Source organism: Colossoma macropomum, unplaced genomic scaffold (assembly GCF_904425465.1).
Source record: "Colossoma macropomum unplaced genomic scaffold, Colossoma_macropomum, whole genome shotgun sequence".
Classification (NCBI taxonomy): domain Eukaryota; kingdom Metazoa; phylum Chordata; class Actinopteri; order Characiformes; family Serrasalmidae; genus Colossoma; species Colossoma macropomum.
Window position 1 is genome coordinate 14,247,752 of NW_023494802.1, and position 22,266 is coordinate 14,270,017.

The following is a 22,266-nucleotide window of genomic DNA, read 5'->3' on the forward strand; positions in this document are numbered from 1 at the left end:
CAACAACTCCATGTAAACATGGTTGTGAGTTTTGATTATGAACTGTATGTGGGTCAAAGGATTATGGATCTTAGCTCTGTTCTTTAGATCAGTAGTTTCCAATCCTGCTCCTTAATGTTTTCACTGCTCTAACGCATCCATTTTAACCTCTTGAAGTGCTTGACGATTACTAGAGTCAGGTGTGCTAGTAGCAGAAAAAAAAAACATTTAAGGACACTCAAAAAGAAACAGAGGTGGTTGTTTGACTTACAAGCTGAAAGTTTGTTGGCATTAATTGCAAATGCATTTTAACAAAGTCAGTATATGCTGACTCAACTCTATTTGATTGAATGAAAATATATAGTACAATTAAATTAATTATGGGCCCCAGTGCAAATAAATCGATGCCACCCCTAGGAAAATTAGCTTGAATTAATAACAAGGACACACAAAAGCAAAGCACCACTCACATGAAGCACCAAAAGCTACTGGAGTGCTAATGGCACCCCCTTGTGGAGAATCTTCAGCTGCAAAATGTGAGTGAGTGTGTTACATGCAGGTGTGTAGCCAAGGCCAATTATAACAATAGTAATAATAACAAGTTACATTTATATAGCGCTCTTCACAATCCCAAGGTCGCTTTACACAACAAGGAACACACACACACAAAGCTAAGACTAAGCAGTAAAGGAGGAAGAGAAAAGCTCATGAAAAAGGAAAGTCTTTTAGTCAGATTTGAAAGTAGAAAATGAAGAGCAGTCATGGAGAGATTGAGGAAGAGAATTCCAGAGTTTGGGGGTCATGGCACTAAAGGACCTCACTCCCAAGGTGGAAAGTGGGACAGCAAGTAAGTTATTACAAGAAGACCTGAGAGACTGAGAGTGAGTGTAAGAGGTCAGGCATTCTCTGAGAGGGGAACAAGTTTATGCAGGGCTTTGAAAAGTGAGAAGTAAATTTTTAAACTTTATATGGGACAGGACTGGTAGCCAGTAGTGGTTGGTACCATCATTGCTTGTCACCCTTCTGGCCACCCACTGATGCAAAGTGAGACTTTAAGCCATCTGAATTTTAGTACCAAGGATTAGTATTTCAGTTTTTGCTGATGTAATTTTAAAGTTAATTTTGTGACATCTACTGAGAAATATCTGACTCACAACCATTAAGCCTGTCGGCAGTCTTGATCATCAGAAGGAATAAAAATGTATAATTGCGTGTCATCAACAAAGCCATGAAAACTGATAACATGTTTCTTGATGACATTACCAAGAGGTAACATGTACAAAGAGAAAAGCGAATGACCTAATTTTGAACCTTGTGGGACTCCACAAGAAATGTTTTTGATAAATAATGAATGTTAGAGTCCTTAAGTATCAGCATATCTGTGACTGGCTGTTTTGCTGAGCAAGCAGGTGAGTGAATGCTGGTCAAACCTTTAGTCTCATTTTGCTTTGTTTCTACATTAGGAAAACACATTTAAAAGCACCTAAATGAATTTCTATATTAAAATAATATGCTATTTTTGTTTTGTGATGCAGCATGCTCTACATGGAACAGATCACTGAAGATTCTGCAGTAAAAATGGTACAAAAAAAATGAAACGAACAGTATTTTTCACAGAATCTTTTCAGAAACAGAATATAAAAAAAACTATATTTTAAAATGGGTTAACTGGTTAATAAGGTTATTGTCTTAAACTACATAGAATTTTGAGCTATGACCACATTAATCATTTGCCCTGTACACTCGCTTTTCACAGCGTGCTTTGTCCCTTTAGAGGTGCTGCTCTGTGAGCTACATTATGAAGCAGGTAGGATGTGTTAATTACCCAATAAGAGTCAGCTACAGTCATTTATCATGTTAACTAATTACTTTTTACAGCTACAGGCGTATGTTGTAGGCCGGATTCCAACTGCGGTGAATCCGGTGCTACTTGGAATCGCTAAAGTCAGGTCAGCTCATCACCCAGCCAAAGATTTTTCACTCAGAACATCTCCTTGTACTTTGCTGTCTGTCTAGCTTTAGCATTAGTCATATGAGTAACCTGCAGCCTGACTAACTTCTATGGCTTGAAATGTATACTTAAAGTTAATGCACTGAAAAAAGTGATACATTTCATTCTATTGATTCAAATGTGTACAGAATTTCTTCATGAATGAATATTCATCAACTCACTTTTGTCTTTCAGTTTACTTTCGGTAATAATTGGGTAAATTCAGTGCATTTTTAATGCTATTTTAATAATGTAGCCTTAATATATGAACAGAAGAACAATACTGGCTGCTCTTTTATTTTTTTCCTTTGCCACTTTAATAATATCTCTGGGTCTAATCAGAGTAAAAGTTCTAGTTCTAGCTACGCCCCTGGTTACATGCCAGGTCCATAACTTGCTTCACATTTAAGAAAAAAACATTTGCTCGCTTGCTATGCTACTGTATTTTTAAGTTCAGTTCGAGCCGTAAGTGTCACAACTTGGTCAAAACATGAGGAAAACAACACATCTACAATTCTAATGTTCATATAGCCTTATTAGTGCTGAGCTAACAGCGTTTCACAGGAACATTTTTTGCCCATTCTAGATTAAACACAGACATGTAAAGACATTCCTTGTCTTAAAGCTTGTGACAGATATATTAGCATATATTTTACACTGTAGCAATTTCACATTCAGTAAAGAGGCCTATAGAGCTGTTTTATAGAGCTGTTTATAGAGCTGTTTTATAGAGCTGTTTTCCAGTCTGTGACGTATCTAGAACTTCCATAAGGCCCAGGATGACATTTTTTCTTATAAAATTGATGTCACCTACGGAGGCCCGGCGGGGACGGAGGTTAAAAAAAAATTAATTCGAGCGAACGTTTTGCAGTTCGTACGCACGTTTTCTTTTATGCATGGTCACGATTTCTTAAATCGTTCCCTCGTTTTATTTTAATCGTGCACACGTTTTCTTTACTTCGTGGGTACGTTTTTTTTTAATTCGTGATCATGATTTTCTAATTCGTTCTCTCGTTTTCTTTTCATCGTGGTCATGCTTTATTTTTAACTGAACGCACGTTGTTTATTTTTTTATTCGTGCGCAAAATCAATGTAGTAGATACATGTCGTGTTATTTGTCCTGTGCAGGAGTAACTAACAGCTCCCTGAGACTGTCTGACGGGTTTTGACGTGTTAGATTGATGAGATAATGAACAGAGACGCTCATCAGGGCTGATTTTGATTTGGGGCGTTACGAGGAAACTGCAGCTTCTCTTCACAGCGACTGGCCCACAGATTCATCAGTGCAGCTGCAGTTTGGTGGTGAAATGAAGGAAGACAACAAACCACAACCACAATCTTCACTAAACTGCACTGTCTAATGATCATATTTAACAGAGATAGAGACGCTTAGCGCTGTTTCTGCTCCCCGACAAGCGGCGGTGTTAGAGATCATCACACAATTACAGGAAGAAATGATCAGCGTCAACGTTTCAACAAACTCAAATTAAACACACACAGAAACATTAATGTGGGATGAGGTCAAATGGCGAGAGAGTTTAATAGATCTATAGATTAGATGTAGATATATTAATGTGAGGATGTTGAAACGCTGATCATTTCGTCCTGTAATTGTGTGATGGTCTCTAACACCGCAGCTTGCCGGGGGAGCAGAAACACTGTGGGCCGTTTGCTGTGAAGAGGAGCTGCAGTTTCCTCATAACCCCCCCAAATCAAAATCAGACCTGATGAGCGTCTCTGTTCATTATCTCATCAATCTAACACGTCAAAACCCGTCAGACAGTCTCAGGGAGCTGTTTACGACCTGTATCTACTACGTTGATTTTGCGCACGAATAAAAAAAAAAACAAACAAACAACGTGCGTTCAGTCAAAACTAAAACATGACCACATTTAAAAGAAAACGAGAGAACGAATTAGAAAATCGTGATCACGAATAAAAAAAACGTACCCACGAAGTAAAGAAAACATGCTAACAATTAAAGGAAAACGTGGGAACGATTTAAGAAATCACTTCATAATTATCCTGGTTAATCTGAGGTGTTAGGCCTGCCTCACAGCCTTTAAAGTCCTAACCAATAGGAGAGCTCGCTCAGCTGTACCTACTTAGATACCACAGAGAAAAACAATTTCTGATTGGCTAATTTTCAAGAATGTAACCCTTTTGTGTCCATCCAGAACTTACCAATGAAATAAGAGTAGAACTGTAATGCTTGCAGGGTTTAAATATAAGCATGATACTAACGAATAATAATGAACTAAACATTACAGACTTTATTTTTTTTAGTTCTCAGAAATCATTACACCATCTTTAAAGGCCTAGAAGGGCCTCAGGGTTCCCTCTGCAGTAAAGGCATTAGGGAGCCTGGTCACATGGCTCCCCATGCTAAGGGCCCCAGTGCAGCTGCCCCCCTTGCTCTGACAGTAGTTATGCCACTGGATTTAAATGAACAGGACAGGAAAATGCTGGCCTAGATCTAATTTCTGGAAAAAAAAACTATAATTAGTAATCAGTAGGGATATGAACAGGATAAATGATTAATTAGATTAGCCGAGAAGTAGGATTTTGCTTTTGATGCATATATTCATATTTGTTGATGCATATATCATATATATTTGATATGTAAGTGCTCTGCCTTCACCCCAGATGAAGATAAACTCTTCTCAAGCCTGAGAATTCTCTGACCATAGGCCAACACCTCTATCTGCAGATCAAACTTAAAGAATAGTTATTAAAGGACACAGTGATTATGCAGAAAAACAGAATCACTTAGATCTGCCCCTCAGAGGAATCTTCTCTGGTGGGATACAGTGTTCTGCATTCTAAACGATGAACCGCAGTAAAGCTTCTCTTCATCTGCCTCTGGACTAATTGAGTGAGACACGTTGATATGAATAATCCCTGCTGTCATGTGACCCAAAACAGTCCTTGTACTGGATCCCAAAGCCAGTAGGGCATAAGCACTACAAGGTTAAGGTACTTTTTCCACTTTTGCCTTTGGTGGATTCTTTCAAAGAGAAACCTTTGGGTGGTTTGGAAGTGCATACACGTTCCTGTCTTAGTGGTAAGAAAACTGCAGCTCCAGAATCACTGACATTTGTCAGGTACTTATCATCGACCCGTGGCTGTATGGGGTGTCTTGACGGAAGACAGTGAAGGGCTCTCAAATATGAGCGTGAACATTTTTGGCTGAGAAGCAGAATCTGAGTTTTTCAAACCCACTAGCGTGATGGGTCAGCGGCTCAGTGACGATTCGGACGAGAAGGAGATAGACGTTGCAGAACTGCAGGAGTGGTACAAGAAGTTTGTGGTGGAATGCCCCAGTGGAACCCTCTTCAAGCACGAGTTCAAGAGCTTTTTTGGCGTAACCGACAACCAAGAGGCCGCGGACTACATAGAGAACATGTTCCGAGCCTTTGATAAAAATGGGGTGAGTGATGCAGTTTTATCCTCTGCCAGCATCTGACTGATTGCATTTTAATTACAAAACACCCAGTGGTGATTTTGATATCAATTATGGATTTAATGAATTGACTTTATGGCCCAACAAGATTTTACAGCGTTTGTTTTTTTTCTGTATTATTGACATTCTGCCCTTTTTCTCCATTTTTTTTTCATAGGACAACACTATTGATTTTCTGGAATATGTTGCAGCCTTGAATCTGGTATTGCGGGGCAAGCTGGAGCACAAACTGAAATGGACTTTTAAAATGTACGATAAGGATGGGAGTGGCTGCATCGACAAAACAGAGCTGAAGGAGATTGTGGAGGTAATCACCCTCCTGCTTCCTTATCATTTATTTAATCACACTGACTCAGTCTGGGGATTTCTCCTTAACTGTGTGCATTACAAGACCAAAAATAAGGCAGATGCTGAAGATCTGAATGTGATTTGCAGCAGGATTAATGCCACGACCCTACTTGTGTAACAGATACCTTGACATTGACATTTCCAAGTGGGAGAGTAGCACAGGATGATTATCTGTTTGACCTCTATGATTGCACGGCCTGTTTACTGTAGCTGCTAAGCCACTCGTGAGGAGTGTCACGCACACTGTTACTCCTCTCAACCACCAGGAAAAGGCAACAGATTCAATACATATCATAAAACTTTTATTAGTATCTTGTTATTAACCCCTTAAACTGCAGCCTTATTATTGAGGTATTATGACTAAGTGTGGACCCACATACAGGGTTTAAATGAGTCTGTATTACATAATTCTATTTTTAAATAACATTTAAAGGTAGTTCTCTATTCCTGTTGGATCGCTTAATTTTATAATATCTGGTCTGATTTTTTAGTCAATCTACCGAATGAAGAAGGCATGTCATGGGGAGCTGGATGAAGAGTGTAACCTACTTACCCCAGACCAGGTGGTGGACCGGATATTTGAGCTGGTGGATGAGAACGGAGATGGTTAGCTCATTTTATCTACCATATCTGTAGCATATAGTCAATTTCCTGCTGAAAAAATTCCACAGAGTTACCGTTAAGTGTTTCTTTATAATGTGTTTTGGCTTTTTAATGGGTTGATATCACACTGTAAAGGATCCTAATGATTTAACAGGTGACCAACGGCTGATTCTAAATGCATTTGATGGTTTCCTAATGGATGGCCAAGCCAATTCCCGTCAAAACAATTAATGCAAAAACAAAGCTAAACAATTTGGTTTTAATCCTAATGGCTACTAATGGCTCTTTTTCAGCAGGGTTATCACTGATGATAATTTTAATATTTTCTCCTGTAAGAAAACAGACTCGTTGACTCAAAACACAAATATAACAGCAGTAAATCGGCACTTGCTTCAGCACCTTTTGAGTCAGCGTGAACAATCTCAGTAGATAGTTCTGACTTTCATAGTAAACTAAACAGGCCACAGAATTACTTTCACTTTCTGACCAGCTGTAAAGCTTCAAAGTCTCATGAAGTCCCAGTGCTGTTTAAAGAGCGATTGATGGTGAACTTGTTTCCTGTGTTCACAGGGGAGCTGTCTCTGGATGAGTTCATTGATGGTGCGCGGCGTGACAAGTGGGTCATGAAGATGCTGCAGATGGATGTGAACCCAGGAGAGTGGATCAACGAGCATCGGCGAAGGAGCGCCAACTTCTGAAGCACGTCCAACAAACTCCAAGCTCTTCACCCAACATTTCACTCAGTCTGTCCATGTTTTACAATTGAAAAACACCATTAGTTCTTGGGATGAGGAAGCACAGAGGAAACCTTGGGCCTTTTCCTTGGGTAAAAATCTCCTTAGAGCGAGATACGCTGGGGAAATGACAACGGAAATGGACTTTCACATCCCTTATTCCCTTTTCTCATCTGTACTGCTTCAACTGCATCATCCTCCCAACATTTGTATGTGTTTCCTGCTTAATTCCACTTGTTCTGGTGAGACTTGCTGAGATCCATTCGAATTTTGAAGTCAGTATCGTTTAGATTTCAAGTCAAATTAGTAAGTTGATGAGTTAGACATTGTTACATGGAATCTTTACATGAATATGTATGTATATTGTGGTAAAGTCAAAAATAAAACCTTTTTTCTGTATATATTTACTACCAGTAAGATTATTGATTGTACTGATAATAAGATGTATAAGAATGTGTGTCAACTGATGCGTAACAACTGATAAATAAACTTTCTGGGTACTTTAAGTGAAGTGTTTTTGGTTGTGATAGTAAGATGCTCTAACTTGCCAATCAGTTAATTAATCAACGGAAGATGATTAGTCAAGCAGCCATTAAAGCTGAAGAAGTGGTGGAGAGGAAATACTCACTGAAACCATTTCTAGACCCCTTTTTAGACAGCTTGGTGAAATCTGTGCAAAAGACAGAGACCACCCTTTCATTTATTTAACAACTTTACAGCTGTGTCCTCCCAACAAAAGGTTCCCAAAGGTGTCACTGACATTATGATGTCCTTGAAAGAGACAATAACAATAACACACAACTACCCAAACACGCCTCAGCTGCCTTGTAGATTTTTTTTTTCTCATGTACATCTAAAATGGCTAGAAGAGATATTTCTGAGGAGATTGGATACAAAATAAACCACTTGCACAAGGAATGGAAATGTTATTGGAAAATAAGTGAAAAAACAGAAGTTTCCAAAATTGGAGTTCAAAAAATGATTAAAACATATAAAAAAACTGATACTAACAACTGTGCAATGCCCGGTAGACCACCAAAACTCAAATAAACAGCAATTAAAGCTTTTATTTTGGAGGAGAAAATCAAGCTCCACTCTTTAGATCTGAAAAAAATCCACAGGTGTTTCTGTCCATCCTTCCACTGTGAGAAGACAACTCAACACTATGGGTCTGAAAGGAAGTGTAGCTGCCAAGAAGCCCTTATTGAGAAAAGGAAATAGACAAAAAAATCAGTAAGACACCACATAGACAGAAATGGATTGTGAGAAGCAGAAAATACAACCAACTTCTAAGACTGATCTTTGGAGGTCTGGAATAATATGTAGATTGTTTAAAATAATTTTTTAGTTGTTTTGGCTTTTTTTTTCTAATGCTGAAAAACTGTCTGTTTTGATGGGAAATTAAGATTAAGTGACCCTTATTAGTCCCACAACAGGGAAATTTCACCTCCGCGACCTAACCCATCCATGCAATGAAACACCACATACACACTAATGAAGACACACACTAGGGGGCAGTGAGCACACTTGCCCGGAGCAGTGGGCAGTCCTATCCGCAGTACCCGGGGAGCAGTTGGAGGTTGGGTGCCTCGCTCAAGGGCACCTCAGTCACACTGTCAGCTCAGGGATACAAACCAGCGACCTTCCAGTCACCACGCTGGTTCCCTAACCTCTATCCTAAGACTGCCCCAGTAAATGGGGTCTCTAACTAACAATAGAAAATCTGAATTTGATTGTAAATGAATGCATGTGAATAAAGGTGAGTCATGTAATAAAAAATTAAACTACTACTGTTAGATGTTCATCAAAGGTAAAACTACACAAAATGTCATCATTTTAGTGATCAAAGTTCTATGGCATGTGTCTTTATTATACTAAATATAACTGCTGGACATGATTGGGTTAACTGATGTGTCAAATCAGGCATGTGTGAGCAGGAAGATCTTTAAACTGTACTGGACTCTTCATTACCTGAGTTGGCACCCCTGCTTTAAAGACCAAAATGATTTCCCTTCATGGAGTTTGTTAGGTGGGTTATTCCAGGGGATGCCAGCTGCCTCCATGTGTGGTTGGAAAGGCAGGAGGAAGCATGTCAGCAAAGCACTAAAGAGGGAATTTCTCTGTGAACAGCATTAAGGCCAAATCTGTCATGGAAGTGCTCTCTACAAAAAGATGGTTCTTCAAGTGTTCTTTAGTAATGGGAATGGTTCTATGTATTTCTATATGGAACCATTTCATGCTTAAAATGTTGCATGGTGAAGTTGTTCATCAGATTGATGGAGCAGATGGTTCTATATAGAACCCTTTTGAAAATGGTTCTATATAGCACAAAAAATTGTTCTTGTATTGTTACAATGTCGAGCTTGTAACAATTGAAGAACCTTTTGGAGCTATATAGCCATATAAGCAGAGTTAGAGCAGTAAAACATCCCAAATGACCAAAAACCCCTTTTGCAACATAAATAAATGTAACGTCATTATGCGAATAGTGAACTATGCTGCCCGTAACAGTTGTCTAAAAACAACAGAAAAGGACAGTTAAAACAGACGATAGGACACTCCAGTGGTTGTCCTAAAGTTAGGACAGTATTTAGGAAATTTAGGCTAGTTAGGGTGTTTCTGTAATACTGTTACAGGCTAAGATTATAAAGCTGCTGTCCTAAATTCAATGTAATTTGTTACTGTACTTAAGTAGTTTTTTGTGTATCTGTACTTTACTGAAGTTTTTTCCATTTTGGGTGACTTTTTACTTTCACTCCACTACATTTCAAAGTCAAATATCTTACTTTTTACTCCAATACACTACATATTATGCAAAATTTGTCATTCCCTTTGGCTTTTGTGTGTATAAAAATGTAACATGTTAAAACAAATTAAGCGTAAAGCAAGAACTCCAATCAGGGCACAGCGCGCACTTTGTTTTGACCTTGTTTTGAGCTGTTGGACTTACCGACCCAGTGTAAGCATACGGTTCAACGTCAGTGCAGCAGCTTAAAAATTTGGGAGCGCCTATTCCAACATAAATAATGAAAGAAACTCTTGACTCTAACCTAATTTTGTGTAAATAGACCACAATATAGAAATATGTACACATATGCAGTTGTGACTGGCATTGTCTTTTCTGAATTTATACAAACACTATTTCATGTTATGGTAAATTTGTTTTTGCGAGTCTATGTTTATGAACTGAGACCTACAGATGTAATACAATAAAGGTAAAACTCATTTGTGAACCTGTGTTTAAAGCAAGTTTTTATTAAACTTAAACTTGTAACTAAGCTGCAAATAAATCTTAAACCGAAACTTTGCTTGTTTGCAAAAAGTTATTTCATAGCCACTCACTTCTACCTAATGGAAATTGTTTGCCTTCAGTGTTTTGTGCTTACGATAATTTTACATCAGTGACAGGCTAATTAATGACATTAATGGGACATTGGAGCCATAATTAATCTTTCAATACTTCTACTTGCGACACTTAAGTACATTTGAAGGCAAATACTTTTGTACTTTTACTCAAGTGGAGGTCTAAAGGGAGGAACTTCTACTTTTACTGGAGTAATACTTTACCTTGGGTATCTCTACTTTAACTCAAGTACATGATCTGTGTACTTCGTCCACCACTGAAATTCAGTCCTAACTGAAGCTGTCATGGTGACAAAACAGATACGATTTCAAAGTTAAGATGTTTCACTAATAAGGCCCTTGAACAGCCAGTCGTCCAAGCCTCTTGTCAGAACCCCCCACGCCACATTATACATGCTGAGCGACGGGTTCTCCTTAAATTCACTACAGGTGGTGTGTGGAGTGCAAATAGGACGTGTTGTTACTTTTCCCGACGCCAGGTGGCGGCGACGCGCCTCTGCGGCAGAAACTGACAGCAGCAGTTCAGCAGCTGCAGTTGCTGCACGGCTCAGCTTCGTCTGTCGTTCAGATGGAATACGTTGCAACTGTAGCCATAAGTAAAGAGTTGTAAGCTATATACATCCAAGAAATGACAAAGTAAGGGCTTTGTTTGTGTTTAAAGAAGCTTTCTTTCAGGCAGCCAGTAAACTTTACTATGTGCTAAAGCATAGATAGCTGGGTTTGATGTAGCTAGAGAGCTAGCTCAGTGGCTAACAAAGTTAGCACTCTCACAAGTTAGTAGGCAACACTAAACCTGGAGCGATAAGTAACTTTCTTAAAACTTAGGGTGTTTTAGACCACCTTCATACCTAATATTTAACCAGAAATTCTGCTTTTTGAATTTACGTGGTACATTGTATAACGGGTTGCCAGTTTTAAGCTCTAAATGCAGAGCTAGCTAGTTAATGAACGTTAGCTAGGTTAGAAATGACCAGCTTTTGTTTTTGTTTGTTTGGTGCTCTTAACGTGTTGATGGCTTGAGTTTTATTATGTTTTTTTTACATTCATTCATCTTGTTATTTGTTTGTCAGATGTCTAAAGAGCCCAAGAGCCAGCTTGGTGAGAATGAAGACAGAGATGATGTAAGTGGAAAGATGACATGGTCACTTCAGTGGAAGTGTCATTTTTTTTGCAGGCCTGTGTTTAGATTGGCTTCAGATCATTCTGACAGACCTGTTTACAGCACGTATATTTAGGTGTTATCCTAAAGGACTATAGGAATATCTGTCATGTTGCCATAATGTAATGATAATAATTATAAACCTTATTTATAGAGCCCCTTTCGTACAGGTAAAGGCTCAAAGTACTTTAAAGATAGGTGATGAAGTTCAGTAATAGTAATAAAAGAGAATAAAGTTGAGTTTAGTGATTTTCTTCCTGTAGTGTTACTGTTTATTAGCAGCAATAAAAGGTAATTTAAGAGAATAAATTTAAATAAACTGAGATAATAGCTTGGAAATGTAAGGCCACATTACAGTTTTTCAGGTGTTTCTTAGAAGTATGTATGAAGCTTAAGTGTCTAATAAAAGGAGGAACTGGGTTTTACACTTTAGAAGCATAAGAGGCACCTTGTGGAACGTTCCATGTTATGAGTAAACCAATGTACTTTTGTCCTCCTCTTCTGGTCAGGATGAAGTAGTGGACGGTAAGCTGAAGTATGTGAAGGGGGATCTGTTCTCCTGCCCTGCCACGGACGCCCTGGCTCACTGCATCAGTGAAGACTGTCGCATGGGAGCTGGTATCGCTGTCCTCTTCAAAAAGAAGTACGGCGGAGTGGATGAACTGCTAGCACAAAGTGAGTGTCATGACCAGAGTGATGTTCAGGTAATATTTACACTCACTAGGGCTGAACAATATGGACAATATGCCATAGTTTGATTATATTTCTACAAACTGCTGTTGTGTCAGGCCCAGAAATTGGTTGAACCAGATTAAAACCAGACATAGGGCCGATTTTTTGGACCAGTGTGACGACTGGATTCAAATTGTGATTATTTCCTATAAATTAAGGTCCATTGTGCCAGACAGCCAGTTAGTTGTGGTTGTGTTGTCATATATGAATCATGTGGGTGTTTACTTGCCTCTGATTGGTCTAATTCATCTATAGGCAGTTCACAAACTTATTACATAAAAATCCCAGTTTTAAACTTGAATGCAGTAACTAAAATTGAAGATAGATTGCGCTCTTTCATATTGCAAATTCAATATAAAACCACAAATCTTTCAGCCTTTGTAAGGACATGGGCAAAGATTGCCATTGTTTCTTGCAGTTGCATCAATGCCTTGATTCATCCCCAACACTGAAGGACATTTGTGTTTGTTCATGATGCTCACAGCCAGTGCCGTCGCTTGTGGGGGGAGAAAGCCGTTATAAATGGCTCCACCTACCCCTTGAGATGTGGCCCCCTGCTCACAGCACACAATGAAACATTTTGATATTACACTGATAATTAACAGAAAATATATTGTGCAGCCCTAAGACTGACCTTGATTAGAAAACACTGTAAAACTTCGGTAAAAGGTTTAATCACTGTTATACTTCATTGTCTGTTCTCACAGAGAAGCAACCTGGAGAATGTGCTGTACTTAAGAGATCTGACCGATTTGTTTACTACCTGGTGAGAAAATTGTCATCACTTTTTAGGATTATTTGCTTGGTAAAACTGTGTAATGTTTCACTACTGGTATTAGAAAAGGTAATTAATCAAAAAAATATATTTCTAATAGGATATGGGCATTTTTTAATATTCAAACTGTACATCATTTTCTTCCCCCATCATGACTGCTTCAGATTACAAAGAAGAAATACAGCCACAAGCCCACTTATCAAACCCTCAGACAAAGCCTGGAAGCCATGAAAGCACACTGCTTGGACAATGGAGTGACCAGACTGTCGATGCCTCGGTATGAAGCATTCATGCATTTCACGTCATGCATCACTGATTGGCTTCAAAGTTAGATCACTTTTTTTAACCCAGCATTTTGAGTGTAATTTTGCAGTCAGCAAGAGTTTCAGGTTTTTTTATACACATTCGTTTACAAAGAATGTGAGAAACTGTCTTTTACATACATTAAAAGTGCTGAATATACACCGATCAGGCAGAACATTATGACCACCTCCTTGTTTCTACACTCATTGTCCATTTTATCAGCTCCACTTACTATATAGGTGCACTTTGTAATTCTACAATTACAGTCCATCTGTTTCTCTGCATACTTTGTTAGCCCCCGTTTACCCTGTTCTCCAGTGGCCAGGAACCCCATGAACCCTCACAGAGCAGGTACTGTTTGTGTGGTGGATCATTCTCAGCACTGCACTGTGTTAATGTGTGTTGTGCTGGTACCAGTGGATCAGACACAGCAGTGCTGCTAGAGTTTTTAAACACCTCAGTGTCACTGCTGGACTGAGAATAGTCCACCAACCAAGAATATCCAGCCAACAGCGTTCTGGGGGCAGCATCCTGTGACCGCTGATGAAGGACTAGAGGATGACCAACACAAACTGTGCAGCAGCAGATGAGCTATCGTCTCTGACTTTACATCTATAAGGTGGACTGACAAGGTAGGAATGTCTAATAGAGCACTGCTGTGTCTGATCCACTCGTACCAGCACAACACACACTAACACACCACCACCACGTCAGTGTTACTGCAGTGCTGAGAATGATCCACCACACAAATAGAACCTGCTCTGTGAGGGTCCATGGGGGTCCTGACCACTGAAGAACAGGGTAAAAGGGGGCTAACAAAGTATGCAGAGAAACAGATGGACTACAGTCTGTAACTGTAGAACTACAAAGTGCACCTATATAGTAAGTGGAGCTGATAAAATGGACAATGAGCGTAGAAACAAGGAGGTGGTCATAATGTTCTGCCTGATCGGTGTATTGTAATCGCTGTTTGCATGTTATCAGGATTGGCTGTGGCTTGGATCGACTGAGCTGGGACAAGGTGTCAGTGATGATTGAAGAAGTCTTCCAACACACAGATGTGGCCATCACTGTATATATACTGTAGCCCATGGCGATACAGGTAGAAGACTTGCACTTGCACTTGATGGTTGGATGTTCTTGTGGATAAAACGATAGGGCTGTGAAAAGTCTGATGATATGCAAAGTCTGTTAGACTTAACAAAAATCTCAGGCCAAATGAAACAATTCCTTGGTGTAAATTACGGACTAAACATTGTTATTTGTTCTTCGTTCAGTTTCTGTTCTGAGAGTCATTGAGGTAAATGGATCATAAAGCATGTCGACCACTAGATGGTGTCAGTGCTTTGAAATACTCTGTAGCTGTCTGCTACATTTGTTAAATTTCTTTTTGTTTTAGTACCAGTTTAATCATTTCTGTTCATGGTGATTGAATTAAACAAATGAGTGCTTCACAAAATAAATGTTTAATTTTCATAACCATATCTATGTCCTATCTTAAGGGTTCTAGCATACAGAATGCAAACAGTGGTGTTATAATGTTTTATTATACTGTGTATGCAGTGCTACACATTGTAATATTTAGCATATTTTAGACATATTTACCTGATTTAATAATTGGAGCCTACTAGTATTAATACTCCACAGCTCCTGTGAGCTTGAAGGTCAGAATTACACTTTTTCTGCAGTTGTGTACAAAACTAATACCATATTAAGTAAACGTCTTAAGTAAATACTCTTGTTTCAATAAAAATATGTATGTCTTCCACAATGCGGTTTAAGCAGTGGTTAGTAAATTCAACAATTAAGTAATCTGTGATATGAATCAAACTTGTGTGAAAAAGTAACTTAAAATGTATGTATAATTTACCTCCATAATTTACCCTTGAGGGTAAACAGCTGATTCATTTAAATATATTTACATATCAATAGTAAAAACTATCACATTTTCTTCACAGTTAACCCAAACTCTAAAAATGCAGTTTATGAAGTAACAAGGTGTTAAAGTGGAGTCAAAATTAGAATAATTTTTTAATGTTAGTGCAATAAAAGTGTGATTAAACTCCTAACGTGTATTTAATCAGATAACTTACTTAGAAATAGTAGTTATTTTAGAAGTATTTGTACTCCATTATTCTCCATGTCTATTTATAAGGATACATTCTCCATTTTTTTTCCTCCTTTAATTCTGGGGGCGTATAGTGCATGCCATCCTTTAGATGGGTATTGGGTTACTTCCAGTCTCTTAATAATAAAAAGTTTAATAATAATATTTTAATTATCAGCTGCTTTTTGTTAACGTTGCTGTCAGTTGTCTAGTTAATTAGGAGGCATGCTTCGCTGTTGCAACATCATATTGAATGTTACTGTTTCTGTTGTATGAATGATTTGCATCAGTATTTAGTCAGGTTTTATTTAAAATGGTATGAAGTGTTAAAGGGGAATTCCACCAAAGTTTCAAAAATTCATTCAGTTGTGTTTTTTTTTTTCCTAAAAATGTAATTGATTTACGTTTTAAACTGATTCTGCATCCTTCAGAGTAGTTTGACGTGAAATGTGCTGTTCTGGAGAAACTTAGAGTCAGATTTGTTCACAGTGGTGATGATAGGAACCAGACATGACACCTTTTTCCTATCACCACCGTTGTAAAGAAAAGAGAGTTTGTAAGTTTCTCTACAATTATTATTATTATTTCACATCAAACCACTCTAAATGACTTTCTTTACATCTCAACAATTGAATTGTGTAGAAATTTGGAAAACTCTGTGACATTTTCCCTAGTTTAGTACTGTAATATGGCCAGATCTAATCTAGACTAAAAAAAGGATATTAATAGAAATGTGGTTTTAATTTTTTTTTTTTCTGATTTCAAGGCTTACTTTTTTCTCTAAAAAACCAACCTTGAGTCAGAACACAGTGAGATGGTGGCCCTTTGACAAAACAAGAATTACAAACTCATTTGATTTGTGTACACCAAGGCTGCAACATTGTGCTGACCCAGTTCCATTGATATGTGGATGTGTTCACATTTCAAGCTTTATTACTCAGTTTTTGCTCAGATTTGATCTTTCTGTCTTGATGGTTCACGTTCATGTTTGTAAGTGACCCATATCGACCAGTAGTGTGAAGAGACTAGGCCTGCAAGCGCACGTTTTTAAAGTCGGTAACATCACATGCATTATCTACATGTGCAAATGTGACACTGGATCAAAACAACAGTAATATGTGCATGCACAGTGAATTGTGATGTTAAAAAAAAATCATTACATTCACACGGCCATGCCTGTATCCACTCTAGGATCACATATAAAAGTGGTGCAAATCTGATTTGAAAAGATCAGATTGTTGTGTTTACATAGCTCTGAAAAATTAGGCAAAAAAAACAAAAAATAAAAAAAAAGGTTTACACTACTTCAAAACCTGTAACATGAAGATAGTCATAGTAGCCATAAGGATGTGCATTCTGTATTTCAGGCATTAGTGAGAAATAGAATAATGCACAGAAATAAAAACAGTTTTACTATAATTAAATGAAAGATTGTACCATTAGAGGAGAGTGTCCTTTGTGACAAATCCTAAAGAGGGGAAGAGAAGGATTACTGTAGATTTTGGAAATTGCAGTTGATAAGGATAAAATGCAGTAGTTTCAGTAAAATAAATTTCTAGTTATAAGAGTAACTCACAATTTAGACCCTTTAGTGCTACTGAAGTCCCTAATTCCCTGGGACATCTTTAGTTTCATTTAGTGGTGATCTATACTGCATTGGTATCAGCACAGACGCTGACCTTATTAAACGGATCAGATATCAGTCAGTTGTGACTAATCCACATTTTATACTGCTGTCGTGGTCATTCTAAAACTGTAAAAGTGCCATTTTGTACACTTCCCACAATAACATAATATAAACATTTGCAGAGTCCTCAAGAGAATTCTGCTGTATGAAATATATCTTATACAGGAGGTGTAAAAAAAAAACAGACACTCCACCTGAAACACTTAAACTTATTGGCCATCTTATAAACACCATATAAGTGTATTTTGTAGGTTTACAACTGTTGCTGCACTCATTTTATCAGTCACCCTCCATTCCATCCATCACTGGAAAGGGACCACCATTGGACCACAACTGACCAGATATTATTTGGGCGGTGGATCATTCTCAGCATCGCAGTAGCACAGAATATTGGCATGTTAGTGAGTGTTGTGCAGGGCAAAGGTATCAGGCACAGCAGTCTTTCTGGAGTTTTTACATATGTCATTATTTACTGCTGGGTTAAGAGTAGTCCAGTCATCCTGCCCTCGAAAACAGACAACTGATGGAAGGACTAGAGAATGACTGACACATAGTGTGCATGGAAAAATATGAGTTACTGTTCCTAACTGTACCCCTAGAATATCAATGTGTCTAACAAGGCAGTAAGTGTACACACCTCAGCTATTCTGGTATCACTGCTGTGCTGAGAATGACCCACCACCCACATAGTAATATCTGGTCATCAGTTGTCCTATTTTGGTCCTTTACATTGATGGATAGCAAAGAAGGGGATTGACATGACAACCTGTGCACCAACAGATCAGCTACAGTCAGTAATTGTAAACCTACAAAGTACACTTTAGTAGGTTTACCTGAAAAAATTGCGCATAATACAATATACACTAGATACACAATATACACAATAGACGCACTATGGTAAATTAGCCTCAAGTGCATATGTATATTTATGTACTACAAAACTACACAATTACAAAAAATATGAGGGCCTTAACAGAGAACTGGTATCAGATCAGTACACCGTATCAGTCAGTACTCTGCATTCAGATATTAGAAATGGCATCAGAAGAGAAAACTTTGGATTGAGCATCCACTAGTTTAATTTTAGCAAAAGTGCTTATATTAAACATCACTATGACCTGTTTTAAAACTGATGTAATAGTTAATTTTATTACATCATTCTTGACCTAAGACTAGGCGCCATACAAGATTATGGTGAGGGGTTAAGTGCTTTATTTACCCTATTGCAGAATGCTAGTGAGCTTCTCATCATAGTACTCGTAGCTTTCTTGACAGTCCTCCCAGAGTGTAAAGTTGTCTTCCTCGTTCTCTACAAAAGTGGACCAAACATAGGTGAAGTCCACAGGCCTCATCATCCTTAGTTTGCACCCTGCTTGTGCCAGAGCCTTTAGCCCCACCTGCACCTCGGGTTCTTCCCACAGGAAGAGACGGGAGCAGTGGATGTTGAGGCGTAGTGTCTTGCGGACTCTCAATATCTCTACCAGCTTAGCAGCACATGCAGCACAGGGGCTGGATGACGTGTACCAGGTGACCGTGTAGTTCAGTGATTTGTCATACTGGGGCAGCACCTGTAGGAAGAATGCCTCCTCAGCATGAGTGCCAGAATGCTCATCCTCTAGGTAACCCCGGAGACCATCAGGTTCTCCTGAGCTACTCTGTATGTCCACCTGGTAGCATAGGAAGGTCTTGTTGCGGCCACAAGAGTACTCCACGTTTTTGAACTGGAACTTGAAGAAAGTGGGGTTGAGTCGATCTCTGAGAAGGCACAGACAGTGATTGCAGTCAGAGATCCCAGTCCAGCCTTACAAGCTTACGTCTATGCATGGTAGGGGCAACTCCCGTGCTGGACCAGAGGAGTCCTGCACAGTTTTGTGGTTTTACTGCTTGAACAAACCTGATTCAGCTCACTTGTTAAAGCTGCACTATGTAAGATTTTTTTTGTTAAAATTAAAAGAAGTAGCATTATTCAGTCAGGGGGGAAAAAACACAAAAAATGTATATGTGCTGCCGCGAGTCACCCTGTAAAGCCTGAAATAGTCATTTAAAAGTTAGAGGTGTTGGGTTGGATTTTTGTGGACCATGTTGCACATCTTTATGCATTAACATCTCACACACTGACTCAGAAAGAAGGTCTGGCTCGATGATAAGTGCTCAAATGCAGAATCAACATTATACGGATAAAGATATGATGACAATAGTAGATCATTTACATCCTCAGAAGACGTCCTTCAAGTTCTTTTTTTAATAATCTTCCAAAGCGCTCCCCTTGCGGAAGGATTCCGAAGCACAGCTAATGTTGCTAATTGTTCTTCTGCATGTTGCATACAATTGCACATTGTCTCCAAATGTCCAAATCTTACATAGTGTAGCTTAAACGATCAGGTTTGGCAGGTGTGTTGGAGCAGGAAAATCACCTGTGCTGGACTGTAGCCCTTCAGGACTGAAGTTGCCCACCCCTGGCCTACTTAAGATGGCAAATGATGAAATTTCATATTCTCATATTCAGTCTTGCTTGTCAGTATTAGTGCTGTCCATACTGAACATTTCTGATGCTCTGATGAGTATGCAGCACTTTAAATAAAGCAACATACTTCATATAAATTGTATTGCCTAAGTGTAAGAACTCATACCCACTAGCTGTGGTTATAGTAGGCAATGGAACAAAGACAGGTGCTCTAAAAAAAGCATTTTATGCCAGGTTCCCTTTAACCAATCAGTGCTTGGCCCAGAAACCAATGTATGCCCTACCTGGCACATGTTATAATAAACTAAATGTTAAATAGCCTAATTCTATACATACAAGTACTAAAGTAATATCTATTGAAAGAACAGTCATGAATCTGTGAGATTTGTTCATCGGTCCTTAAAGAACTCATCAAGAGACAGATAACTATATAGTCCTTACCCAATGATGATCTCAAATGGAGGTAGCTCTATAGGCTCAAACTGGAATTCTCCATCCTCGGTGCCCCCCTGTGCTCCTTCGGCTGTCTCCCCGTTTCCATTTGGCGTCTTGTCCTCTTCTTTTGGCTTTTCTGGGGCCTTCTCTGGCTTCTTTTTCATCTTCTCATCCTTCTCTTTCTCTTTCTCTTTCTCAGCCTTGGCCTCTGGTTTTTTCTCCTTTTCCTTTTCAGCAGGTTTAGTCTCCACTTTCTTTTCTTTCTTTTTTACCATACCTGCTTTGCTGGGGGCTTTTTTATCTGCCATGACTGAGCTTAATGCTGAGCTGTGCGTGTTGGAGAGTTCAGCAGTGTGATTTAGCAGATGTATCAGAAAGTCGGGGACTGGGCGCGTATGTTCCTGATGTCAGGGAGTACGTTTGTAGAGATGATTTCAATCTCCGGAGAATATGGAGCGAGTTGGTCAGAGAATGCCGTTGGGATATTGAGGGGCAGCTGCTCTCTCCTGTTTCCATGCTATTAAAAGAACCAAGGATAATGCAGTGTGGGTGGGGGGGGCGAATTCTGCATACGTTCTGTTATTTCGGACCTGTTACATCAATGAAACAAACCCCAGTGACTTTTTTAGTTTTTATTTATTTATTTTTGTACCCAGCCGTTCTTCTTTTTCAGTTCAAATTTAAACACACATGCTGTTTGTGAAAAACTCACACAGATAAAGCTAGGTCTCCCATTTGTCTGGTTATTAAAGTTGTCTGCACACCAACAACAGGCAGTTTATTAATAACCATTTTTTGGCAGAGGGTGTAGAGTGAGTCATTCTCTTTGGATAAATAGGCCATAATGCCCTCACACCAAGGCCACCTAAAGGTCAATACAGCCCTGGCACTGAAATGTATTCTAGTAAGCCCAGTAGAAATCAGATACACAGTAGTTACTCTTCATTAAAAAGTATGTTTAGTCTTTCCTTAGCTAGACAGAAACTGACTTGTTTCTTTACAGATGCTCAATCCCAGCCCAGCTGGTCAGCAGAGTTTTGACTAGGTACTATAATACTGTATATAAACATAGGATAAACATGGCACAATGTGGGATCATAATGGAATTTCACAATATGGTGTTAAGGGGAGATGATCTCCTGCCGTGCGACAAGATCAACTCAACTGCAACAAACATTGACTCATTCGGCTAAACCATTGCAGATCTATTTCTTGTTGCAGGTTGCCACTGTATCCCATGTGCATGTGTTTCGATTCACATAAAATGTTGAGTTCTACATAGAGCAAGTAGTAATCTGTAAGTGCAAGAGTGCTGATGTAAGATCAGTTTTGCATTTCATATCCATATGGGGTAGAATGAACTTAGATCAGTATTCTAACCCGGAGGTATATTTCATATATGAGCCATGTTTGCTTGCATCATGTTTACCACAGTGTAAATATGTATGGAGCAGTGAGCATATCTATCGCCATGTGTACACTGCAGTCTGTGCCTTGGATTTGCCCGTTGGGCGTAATATGAAAGAATACACTGTTTATTTTTCCTTTCCACCCAGAGCAACAGAATGACAGCTCATCCATTTCAGTTGGGATGAAAATGGCCTGTCGGCACACTGTTACTGGCCTGGTAATTACCTCTGAAAAGAATTACTCAGCAGAGAGAGGGAAATTGAAATTGAGGTGCTGCTCCCCCTCTTCCATTCTCACATACACACTAAATATTCATTACATCTGCACTGCGCCACTGCTCTCCTCTCTCATATCTAAACCTGTGTGAGATTGCATTTATAGATATATAGGTGCTTTATGCTAATGGCCAAAAAATACAAGCTTCTAAGAAGCTATTGAAAATGCATAACCTGACATGTGTATACAATCTTACGATCACTCACATGCCTGGTTATCTTCACCATCTTCCGACACACAAAATCAGCGGCGATGCTTTTGTGTTATAAAAAATGGTAAGCGCCTGGTTGCTATGGGATTCTGCCTTCTCCGTGTTGTGATAAAGAGAACAAAAAACCTGTTGTTTCCCGGCTGCTGATGTGTTTGACTGAGAATTTTTAAACTCTTTCTATTTACACACCAACTGCCAAACAATACATTACAGGCCTTCATTTCCTT

General features: G+C 38.9%; 3 protein-coding genes across 3 annotated transcripts; 2 read left to right on the forward strand and 1 right to left on the reverse strand.

Annotated features, from left to right (window-relative positions):
* The first annotated feature begins 5,006 nt into the window (after positions 1-5,006).
* guca1b (guanylate cyclase activator 1B) lies at positions 5,007-7,728 on the forward strand. The gene is made up of 4 exons (XM_036591625.1): positions 5,007-5,399; positions 5,590-5,739; positions 6,272-6,386; positions 6,954-7,728. Exons 1-4 carry the CDS (start codon positions 5,199-5,201, stop codon positions 7,079-7,081), a joined length of 594 nt encoding a protein of 197 aa, XP_036447518.1. The 5' UTR covers positions 5,007-5,198; the 3' UTR covers positions 7,082-7,728.
* Positions 7,729-10,976: 3,248 nt separating this feature from the next.
* On the forward strand, positions 10,977-14,933 carry oard1 (O-acyl-ADP-ribose deacylase 1). The gene is made up of 6 exons (XM_036590923.1): positions 10,977-11,116; positions 11,551-11,601; positions 12,149-12,314; positions 13,079-13,137; positions 13,311-13,423; positions 14,434-14,933. The coding sequence occupies exons 2-6, from the start codon at positions 11,551-11,553 to the stop codon at positions 14,534-14,536; spliced, it is 492 nt and encodes a 163-aa protein (XP_036446816.1). The 5' UTR covers positions 10,977-11,116; the 3' UTR covers positions 14,537-14,933.
* A 1,980-nt stretch (positions 14,934-16,913) lies between these two features.
* Positions 16,914-20,580, reverse strand: apobec2b (apolipoprotein B mRNA editing enzyme, catalytic polypeptide-like 2b). The gene is made up of 3 exons (XM_036590921.1): positions 20,149-20,580; positions 18,463-18,998; positions 16,914-17,024 (listed from the first exon to the last, which is right to left on the reverse strand). The coding sequence occupies exons 1-2, from the start codon at positions 20,448-20,450 to the stop codon at positions 18,464-18,466; spliced, it is 837 nt and encodes a 278-aa protein (XP_036446814.1). The 5' UTR covers positions 20,451-20,580; the 3' UTR covers positions 16,914-17,024; position 18,463.
* Positions 20,581-22,266: the final 1,686 nt, after the last annotated feature.